We start from the raw sequence: 11460 nt of genomic DNA, 5'->3' as shown, positions 1-11460 counted from the left end.
TATGGAACGGTTACGATTACCGTCATGTTCTGTGCGCTGTATCTACCTATTATTCTTTAATCTGTGTTATTGAAGTAAAAATAATTATTACATAAAATAACTGATATTTTTTTACCCCCAAGGAGCGTGGATACAGAGCTTAGACCCACCATCGCTGCTCCAATGAGCTTTGAGGTTTGCGAGCTTATGGTGGTAGAGACGACCTACACGTTTTTGCCAGTAGGGTGATAACTAGCCACGGCCAAAGTCTACCTGACCCGACTTAAGCCAATTTAGGAAATATAAAATTCTAAATTTACCCGACCTGCTATCCGAACGCAGGACCTCTGTCGAAAACAACGAATCTGTGACCAAAATACAAAGTGGAATTGTAGGGGGAAAATCTCTGAACTTACTGAACCGATTTTGATTTTCGTTCTTTTACCACTAAAAAGTCACGCGGTAGTGAATGTCATGGGCTACTTTTTACTCCCGTATTCTGACGGAAATGGAAACTACGCGAGTGAAACTGCGGGGCTTCGGCTAATTTACAATAACAAATATAACAAATAAAAATCAATTTAGATAAAAATCCCTCTTTGTTATGATAAAAACAGACAATACTAAGAAAATGTATATCCTTGACTTGATGTTAATTTCAACACGTGTAGACTGCAGACACAAAAAAAACCGAGAGAAACGATACTGAATAATTTTCCTCGAATTAATGTGATTTCTTCTAACAACAACAATTTCAACAGCAATCATTAATAATTCTTGTAATTCTTTCATAGTATTATTTATGAAAATAATACTATGAAAGAATTACAAGAATTACAATATCCTAAATGTTTATTATTTCAAAATCAAATGCATAATTTTTCATTGAAATTATTGGCGGGAAAAGTATTTGTCACGTGGTTTCCATAAATCCCAGATAAATGAGATTATAGAATAGGATAGTAATAGCAAACCTTAAAGCTTTAATCACATGTTATTTTTACTTGTCGATAGTACCTGTAGGTTAACTTTTTTAGCATGCCACTCGAACTGGATTCCGAAAATAATTATTAGGTACCTATTACTAAAGTTAGTGTGAAATATTAATCACGTTAATTTTCAATTTACAGTGTTACTATTTTGTAGCAGGTGAAGATTCTTGAGGGCAATAAGGGTCTGGTTCATTATGAGGTTGCTGAGTGGGTGTAGTGGGTGCATCTGGTATACATTCAAAATAACAATGACCGTCCCACCACCACGCTGGTCCCGGAGTGGGAGCGCAGTTGAAACTTATCTATAAAAGAAATGCAAATAAATTATTTTATATTTATACTAAGTAACCTAATAAAAATAGGGCGGACTGCGTTTTCAGACGTCAAATAAAACATTTAATTTAATATAATATTATTGTGAGTATTTTAAGTTAATTAGGGAAGTAAAAGTTAGGGAGTATTCAAAAAAAAAATATTTTTCATGTTAAATTATATCAGTAATGAACAATTTAAGATTGTTTTATAGAAGTGTCAACTACGCTATTCTCGTGTCGCGGTGTTTGTTATCAAACTCCTTCGAAACAGGTGAACCCATTTTTATGAAATTGTGTAAACCTACCTACCTAGACCTATTCTCATTGTGCGAACTTGCCAACATCTAATTTTCATATCTATAAAGCTTACTTCAGACTACTTTAGCATTTTAGTCGAGTAGCGTACTAAACTACTTGCTACTGTCCAATAATCGTTCGCACTTTTATTCGAGTACAGTTCACAAATGAGTGGCGGTTTGCGAGATGAACAACTTACAACGCATTATAGTAAATACTGACTGTGCTAATGACGATGACTAGTATTTAAGAACAGTCCACACTAAAATTTTCATAGGGTAAAACAACGTTTGTAGGGTCAGCTAGTAAGCGCTTTAAATAATAAATTATATACTTACATAATAAGTCATAATACTTACTGCATCAGCACGAATGCCGCCTATAGGCGACTTCTTCGTGGGATCTGTGATCAATGGTGGTCCTTCCGCTACTGGCGCTACTACAGGAGGTTGAATTGAGTTGTATAAGTTTCGTTTATAATAATACTTGTCATAATATTTAAAATCTGGGCCCCTAGGTACATCTGGAACAGGGAGCGACCTAGGTGCCAACATTGGAGTAAATCTACCGTGGAGGACATGTTTTCTACCCAATAGGAACTCTCTCAATTTTTGTAGTCCTACAGATACATCTCGAAATGCAAACTTTTTTGCCATCTTTGATTATTTATTCAAATATTTAGGTAAGTTTAGGTTTTCTAAAAATTGAATTGAAATCTTTATGACTGGCTTGTTGACAGTCATAAAGATGGTGTCAAAATTAACCGTCAGCTAAAAGAGCGTATAAACAAATAAGTTTGTATCCTCTTTGTCCAACTAGTTTTCAATGTAGTCGAATTTTACATAAATTATTTAGTCTATGATTTTTATAATTGTATATTTAATCTGTTTTCAGTACTAACAACATAACACAGAAAACGGAAATAATCATAGAGAAAATAGAAATAAAAAACATTGAATCCTCATCTTTCCCAAAGTCATTTCTCATAATTAGAAATATATTCGAATATATTGTAATAAATTGTTTTTAATTTAATATTTTTAATTAAATATTTTAAATATAAAAAACTTATAATTTTTATCACAAGTAAATATTACTTTTCTTTAAACTTAATTAAAATGTAAATCAATGTTCGTGTTTCCGAATGCACGGTTAAACTCCCGCGTTTTCCTGTTTCTGTCAAACTTCCTTCAAAGTTTACAAAGTCGAAAAGAGCATTTGTGATGTGATTGTTTGTTATTAATTTAATATTAAATTTGAAATAGTTACGTGTTAATAAGTTGTGTATGTTGGTATTTATCAATTAAAACATGAAAACTCCTAAATCGTCGGATAGCGAGGAAGTTACACCGTCGAAAAAAGTTTTAAAACAAGCTCGTCTTCCATTTAAAACACTAAGTGATTTATCGCCGCAACCTACTACTCCTGTGTCAAGAAAGCGAAAATTGTCTGCTCAGGCGGCCGAGCCACTTACCAAAGTAGGTAAGGTTGTTAAACATGATGAAAAAGAGGAAATATTAGTGATCAGTGACGATGATAGTAACACCGGGTCAGATGTTAAGAAAGTGCCCACACAGCTTAACCCTTTCGTTAAATTAGTGGATACTGCGTGGAAAAAGAAACTACAAAAGACTAAAGGTGGTAAGAAGAAGAAAAGTGGCGCCAAAAAGGCCAAAACTATTACAAATGGATCTGTAGAAAATATTGAGAACAAATGTGATGAGAATGAAAGTGGCAATGTTGAATGTGTGGAGAAAATGGATGTCGATGTCGACACAAAAGAAAAGATTACAGAAAACCCAGCGAAAGATATTAAAACGAATACAGAAGAAGTAGTGCATAATTTAAATAGTACACAAGTGACTACAAATGATGACAGTAAGCCTGCTAATTTATTAGACAAATCAATTAGTTCTACAGATAGCAAAAATGATATTGAGTCTCCAGATTTAAATAAACATAATGAAAACACAGATGATAAGAACAGCACTGATAATGATTCAAAATTAATGAAATCTCCTAATAAAGATTTGCTGAAGTCCCCCAAGAGAAGTGAAAGAATAAAATCAAAAATAGAAGACAAAGTTTCAGACACTTCAGTCAATTGTGACGAGTCACTCAGTTCAGACCCATCTACTCCGAGGAGATCAAACAGAAACCAGTCCCTAACAAATAGTCAAGGGGATGTCTCTATGAGTGATTCAACTAACACAAATCTAACACCGAAGCAAGTAAGTAAATTATTTATTTTAAAATTTAAAGCCTCAATAGCTCAACTGTAAGAGCGGTTGGGCTCATCACCTAGGGGTGGTGTTTCAATCCTCACCCCATTGGTCTATTGTCTGGGGAATGGGAATATTGGTTATATTATAAAAAATATTGCAAATATTCTTTTTTTTTTATAAAATAATAAAATCCTTATATACTTTTTTAACTAATAACTAATAACTGATGGACTTAGTAGATGACCTGATAGTAAGTGGATGATTTTCCATCAGCTTTGAAGAGTGCAAGCAAGCTAATTCCTGCCATACCTTTAAAATCCATGCATATTCATTGTTGTACTGTATCTAGATATATGAGAAACCAGAGTTTGTATCATCTCTATGAATTTCTTTTTCTTTGGGACGGATTACCTTTATCTAAATTCCATTCTTCGCCACTGTTATTTATACTAACATTATAAACAGGGTAAAGTTTTTGGTGCTGTAGGGGTAATCTCTAGATCTACTAAACTGATTTTGAAATTTCTTTTACCACTAAAAAGCCACATTTTTGAGTGTCATAGGTCATATTTTATCTCTGTTATTATCAGGGGTACAGGAACTATGCACATGAAACTGGTGTGTTGGTTAGTCATCTATAAACAGACATAACTTCACAGGGTATACAAGGAAATCATCCTACAAAGTGCTACCCTGTGGCTTTCAGCAGAGATTCTTGTTATCATCATCATCATCCATTATCATCATATCAGCCAACGAACATCCACTGCAGGACATGGGTCTTTTGTAGGGACTTCCAAGCCAAACAAAACAATCCTGAGCTGCCTCCATCCAGCGAATCCCAGTGACTCGCTTGATGTTGTCAGTCCACCTGATGGGTGGTTGACCAACACTGTGCTTTCTAGTGAGGGTTTGCCATTCCAACATCCATTGGACCCCAACATCCATTACCTCTTTGTATAGTGTGCCCTCCGCATTGCCACTTCAGTTCACACACACTTTGCAAGCTAGTTGAGCTATGTCAGTGACTTTGGTTCTTCTGCAGTGATGAGGAGATCAATCGAAAATGAGGAGGTCCTCCTCATTTCTACTTAATTTATTCTTGTTAAGAATCATAAAACACCAGCATCCATGCAGTTCAGACCAGTATATAGCAATGCTACTCCGCAGCAAAAATAAATATACTTTCTCAGACAAATTCTATCACATGTATTTCCTTGTCTACTAAAACCAGCCTGTAATCTTACTTATTATCAGCCAATTATAATTGGTTACTGCAAACTACAGGGCTATGCCTTTCTCTAGAACTAGAAGAGAGGTTGTTAGTGCCAATACCCTTCACACTATTGTGAGTAAGCAAGGACAGAGATTAATTACTGTCTGATGATAAGTCATTGGAAATAATCAAACATGTTTGACAAGCTTGATATTATGACAATGTTTGAAGTGTATCAAACAAAGCCACAAATTATCAAATTGTTTGTTAAAGATGTTTGATTTGACAAATTTTTTTTATAATATCCGTAGTGGTTGAATCAAGTAGCTTATTATATAGATTACCGCCTACTACCAATTTCTCAACTCTAAGCTAATGAGAATATCTTCTTACAGCCTTTCTTGATGAATACTATTTACCATCAAACAAATTAAAAATAAGGGTATAAATCACTAGTGATTTCACACCTAATAACAATTATAATTAACTTGTTCTTAAATTAATTAAACTAATTTTAATTAATAAGCTTAGAACAATTAGATATGGTTAATATATTTATAAACAAACCATACATAATTTAAAATAAATGTGTTACTAAATGTCATGCATTTTCTACCTCCATTTCTAATTTCTTTGTTGTTAAACAGTACTCATCAAGAAAGGCTGTAGTATAGAATCTAGTATGGTCGCTAGTTGTTTAAATATGTTTACAAAAACCATCCATCACCATCTAATTGTTCACCCATAGGTAAGGTACCCAATACTCCAGTGCTATTAAACCTCTGGATGGCAGGGCAGCTTATTAGTTTTTAAACACCATATTAATCAATTTTGAGCCCAAAGTCTTAAATGTATAATATCTGTTTTTATAACATGTACAGTAAGATTTGGATTTTAGTTTTTATCATTACCATTCAGTAATTAAAATCTTTGTTTTAAACTTTTAAGTATGATATTTAATTGAACATTACATCTTATATTCACAGCTTCAAAAGAAATTAGAGTCTACAAAGAAAAAAGAAGAAAAAGAAAAGGAAAGGTTAGAAAGGGAAAAGAAGAAACAACTTGAAAAGGAGGAGAGGGAAAAGCAAAGGAGAGAAAAAGAGGAACAAAGAAAACGGGAACGTGAGGAAAAAGAGGAAGCAAAGAAGAAAGAAAGGGAAGAAAAAGAAGAACTGAGAAAAAAAGAAAAAGAGGAGAAGGAAAAGCAGAGGGAGTTAGAAAAAAGTAAGCCTAATTAATTTGCTAAATCTGTTTAAAGGATGATAGTTTATTAACACTGAGATTGCATGATTTAAAAAAGTTATAAGTATAACTGCCAATGTTTAAAATTAAACAGTTGAAAGTGAGCTATAATTTTAATATTCTTATAAATCACTATAGCTCATTCAATCACTAAATTTTTGCTCTACTATTTGTTTCATATTCTTATTAAGCCTTAAGCCAGCATAATGTTGCATTTCTATACAAAATCATCATGTAATTAAAATGTGTAAATTCCACAGAACAAAAGGAGGAAAAAGAAGAACAAAAGCGGAAAGAGAAAGAAGAAAAGGAGGAACAGAGAAAAAAGGAGAAGGAAGCTAGAGAAGATGAGAAACGTAAGAAACAAGAAGCGATAGAACAAGAGAAACAAGAGCAAGAACAAAAGAAAAAGAAGGCAGCAGAGGCATTTGTCAGTTTCTTTGTACCGAAACAAAAGACAGAGAAGGATCAAGTTACTATCAAAAGTGTCAGCAAAAATGACATGCTGTCAAGTTTTACTATCAAATCTGACATGAGATTAGCACCGACAGTCAGAGTTCGTTTGAACAATGAAGATATTAAATGTTTAGATAATTTGTTACAAGAACAAAATGTACCAGAGAAGTCATTGTATATAAAAAGTTTGAAGGAAGGCATGAGGAAGCCATTGACTGATACAAAAACTTGGCCATTGAGTGATCAAAATGATGATGACGATGTGATGATTGTTGGTAAGTTCTTTTCTTTTATTGTATTAAAACTAGAGGATGCCCACAACTTCATCTGCGTAAAATTCAAATCCGGTGCAAACTGTGAACCATTCTTCATGATAACAAGTACCCAATGTTTAATAAATAGCCAAAGACAATCAGCAGTTTTTTTTATGAAGGAGTAACAAACATACAACCTCACAGACAACCATGCATCCATGCAACCGTAGGATCATTCTAATTATAAGTTTCTGTCAACAGATTATTTCTTTTAAGTCTGTATTCTATACACATATGGCAGGTATTGAGAAAAACAATTCAACATCTTTTATCCAGGAAAATATCCCAAAGAATAAAAAAATAATTTAGGCCATGTAAATATGCCTGAAAGTATTTTTCAGGGGTAATTTTTTAATCACAATTTCAGTATGTTAGTCTATACTAATTTTATAAGAGAAAAGATTTGATTGTATACACTCGAAAACGACTGGACCAATTTGAAAAATTCTTTCACTGTAGGGAAGCTACACTATCCCTGAGTGCTATAGGCTATATTTTATCCCCATATTCATACGGGAATGGGAACCACGCCAGTGAAACTAGGCTGTGTTTCTTGTGTATGAAATCAATTTATATAACAAGACAACGTTTGTAGGGTCAGCTAGTTTTGTAATTGTCATTTATTACAGAAGATGAGTTACCACCTCCTGTGGATGCTGTCAGTCAGATCATCACATGTGAGTCGGTACCCCATGAGAAGCTCCGCCCCAAACTCCTGGCGTTCCATGACAATCGGAGACCACCATATTGGGGAACTTGGAGAAAGAAGAGTGCGTTCATTAAAGCTAGACAACCATTTAAGACTGATGAGGTAATTTTTAAATTTGATAGCTTTAACTTTACTTTTTCTTTATTACTTTTTACAAGTTAGCCCTTGACTACTATCTCATCTGACGGTAAGTGATGATGCATTCTAAGATGGAAGAGGGCTAATTTGTTAGGAGAATGAAAATCCACACCCCTTTTGGTTTCTACACAACATCATACCGAAACGCTAAATCGTTTGAGGTACATCTTTACCGTGGCCTAGTAGTAGGCCTAGTAGGCCTAGTAGTAGGGCGTGCCTAGTTACTGCCCTACTGGGCAGTAACTAGGCACGCCCGAAGCCTCCCTCCAGCCAGACCTGGACTAATTAAGATTACCTCAATTGGCTGAGCTGCAGATTGAACCTCCACCTTGTAAACCCACCGCACATACCACTGTGGTCTCACACTGTGGTGTGGTCGGTCATTATGATTATCATTAACATAACAACTTATAGAGGTTGATAATGAGTTTAACACAACCTAAGCCCATTTATTGTCAAAATTATAAAAATTAAAAAATTAAATGGCTTTTTATTATATTTTATCTCACAAAGTTAATTTTATTCATAAAATGTTGAGCACTTTTCTGACATAAAAAAAGTACCGTTCGTGCTTAGACGGATGACAAAGGTTTTATATTACATTATGGCACATCTGCATTTTACTTTGCATTGCGGCACATGTGCCTAATGAGATGCATTACGATACTTACTATACTTTACGAGCAAATGTGTTATAAAAAAAAATAAAAATTTGTTCTTTATATATTCAGAAGCTTCTAGACTACGAAGTGGACAGCGACGAGGATTGGGAAGAGGAACAGGATGGTGAGAGTATCGACGGCAGCGCTGCTGGCAGCGATGATGAACAGGATGCTGACGAGTATGAGGTCGACAATGAAGTGTTTGTGCCCCATGGGTACTTGAGCGATGAGGTATTTTTATACATTTTATTATTAAATTATTTTGTGAACTGACATGTTTAACATGCCGGATGTATTAAAGGGTCGATAAGATTAAAGCTAAAAAAATAACCTCCTGTAATATCAAAAAAAAGTATTTTTCAAGTTATTGAAGTAAAGGCGACATGTCACGTGACAAACAGTTGGTTACGCGAATTACAAAATGGATTATAATCACTATTTTATTAAATCACAAATGCATGAGGCATAAAATAAGCCTTTGTATATTAAAAGAAAAATAGTTTTTTGTAAACAAATAGCAAATTATGCATTTGTTGGAGAAATCAATCAAGTTCGAGGATCTTTAGAAAAAATTAATCCTGAATTTTTGATAGACGGACGGACAGAATTTTAGTACGTAATATATTCATACAGTTATATTGAAAGAACATGTTGTCGTATAATTAAATAAATTAACTTAATGTCCATTGAAAAATATTACAGGAAGCTACAATGGATGAAGATGACGTACTCACTCTTTCACCGGAAACTCAGAAAGCTAGATTGAAACATCTTGAAGACGAGTTTGAAAACGAAATGAAAAAACCCACGGAGAAGTTAAAACCCTGGTACTATGGCCTATCATGGGAAACAGAAGATGAAAAACCAGAGAAATGTGCAGATTCTATATGGAATTATTTCGGAAAATTCTCCATGATTATGAACGATCCACCACAATTACAACCTTCAAACGATAACGTAGAACCAGAAAAGAAGAAAGTAAAAAGGAAGAAGACACCAGATGGAGAAAAGCAGAGTCCTAAAAGTGAGAAAAAGAAGAAAGCCAAGGTTGAAGAGAAAGATGGCAAAAAACCGAAAACGGACAACAAAAAAACAAACCAAGAGACGTTAAAAAATCAACCCGGGATAAATACATTTTTGAAAAAACTGAAGACTTCGTGAATTGATAGATTATCTAATTATTTCTAGATTGTATTTAAAGTTATTTAATTTAACATTTATTATATTTGCCGCTGGATTAGAAGTAATGTTCTCCAGTAACTGCTAAATATAAATGTTTTTTTTTAATCAGTTTAAACACTTTTCATGTGAAAAAGTAGCAAAACCTTTTGGTTTTTCGGAGGTCTATGAGGAGGTTCTATTGCTTGAGTGAATACATAATTTCTTAAAAATTATTTCATGAGTATGCAACATTTGTAATTATTTTATGTCTAAATTTACTTTAATTTGCTACTTAAAATGATGAAAAAACAAAATTATTGTTTTGTAGTTAAAGTTCCTACAGCCTTTAACTTAGGGTGGTTACACATTGCATCAAAAAAATCAAAATTCATTTATTTCAGTTAAGCTTGTAAGTTGTAAACTACAACTTTACAAGCACTTTTGAAACGTCAGTGTCATTAGTTAATGGTGGTAAGTAAAGTTGAAAACTTAAAATTAAAGTTACGAGGGTTCCAAAGCGCCTAGAGTTGGAAGAGTCCACAACAAACTCAGCCAAGATTTATTGTGGGCTCTTCTTTATTTGTAAGTTTCCGACTTTATTTACTACCATTAAATCATGACATAACTTGATGTTTCTCTTTTGTTGTAAAGTCTGCTTTTCACGGGTTCGATTTGGATGCAATGAATAAACACATATTTATTCGAATGTTTATCTATATTTTATCTGCACTACTTGTTATAAGGAGAATATGGTGTGGATTTTCATCCTCCTCGTAACAAGTTAGCCCGCTTCCATCTTATATTGCATCATCACTTACCATCAGGTGAGATTATAGTCAAGGGCTTACTTCTAAAGAATTTTAAAAAATGCTATATTTTGTTCTATTATTCCTACGGGATCAAAAACTACGCAGTGGGAACCGCGGGGCTCTGCTAGTCCAAGTGTAAAGTTGCAGGTGCATTAGTGGTTGTATAAAGAAACTAAATTGATAGCTTTACAAGCGTTAAAAGTATGTTTATGGGACACATAAAAGACAAAGATTTTATACTATAGATATGCAACGAGCGAGTCGAAATTGAGGCGGACAAAAGTGGCTAATTGTCTTAATTTCATTTAGACGCATTGTAAGTAACGAAAGTTATATAAACATATAATATCAAAATATTGTCTACAACGTCCAGTTGTGTGGTCAGGAAGTTTAATAAGTATGTACACGTAAGAGTATAATGTAATGTAAGTACACACAAAATCGTGCACATATAGCGCTCAGTGGAATAGCTAAATTCGGATCACTTTTTGCGGTAATTTTGTAGGCACGTAACATATCTAATAGTAGAAAATCGTTGATAAATGAACCCCCCCGGTGACGCCGCTGAGGTCCCATAAGGAGCCTACGGCACTTACACAATCAGAAAAAAAAAAGAGTTGATAAATGAGTTGTTTATTATAAATCTGTCAATTTAGTTTTGTAATATTTTTTTACATAGCTAGTTACTAGACTGTTTACTTACTTTCTGGTGAATGTAACTTATTAAGATATGAATATTTTAAATTGATCATACCTAATTTAAAATAAAACTATAGTATTTATAATTTTAAAACAGCACCAGTGAAAATAGCCTGTAAATATTCAGAATTCAAATACATTTTTTAAATGAAAATGGTATTTTATTTTGAATCAAAATACTTCCGTAATATGTAATAATACATCCCCATTTGCCAGTCTCATTTAATTCGTAGTTCATAAACTA

The 11460-nt window shown here is 33.6% G+C and overlaps 2 protein-coding genes across 2 annotated transcripts; one reads left to right on the top strand and one right to left on the bottom strand.

Moving 5' to 3' along the window:
• Nucleotides 1–861: 861 nt before the first annotated feature.
• Nucleotides 862–2499, bottom strand: LOC128198917 (uncharacterized). The gene is made up of 2 exons (XM_052886647.1): nt 1942–2499; nt 862–1273 (listed from the first exon to the last, which is right to left on the bottom strand). The coding sequence occupies exons 1-2, from the start codon at nt 2236–2238 to the stop codon at nt 1115–1117; spliced, it is 456 nt and encodes a 151-aa protein (XP_052742607.1). The 5' UTR covers nt 2239–2499; the 3' UTR covers nt 862–1114.
• Nucleotides 2500–2772: 273 nt separating this feature from the next.
• LOC112055734 (chromatin assembly factor 1 subunit A) lies at nt 2773–11370 on the top strand. The gene is made up of 6 exons (XM_052886646.1): nt 2773–3813; nt 6010–6250; nt 6529–6999; nt 7668–7849; nt 8617–8778; nt 9250–11370. The coding sequence occupies exons 1-6, from the start codon at nt 2893–2895 to the stop codon at nt 9706–9708; spliced, it is 2436 nt and encodes an 811-aa protein (XP_052742606.1). The 5' UTR covers nt 2773–2892; the 3' UTR covers nt 9709–11370.
• The last annotated feature ends 90 nt before the right edge of the window (nt 11371–11460 follow it).

The sequence above is a fragment of the Bicyclus anynana genome, chromosome 17 (assembly GCF_947172395.1).
Source record: "Bicyclus anynana chromosome 17, ilBicAnyn1.1, whole genome shotgun sequence".
NCBI lineage: Eukaryota > Metazoa > Arthropoda > Insecta > Lepidoptera > Nymphalidae > Bicyclus > Bicyclus anynana.
This window is presented reverse-complemented; position numbering and strand designations above follow the sequence as displayed.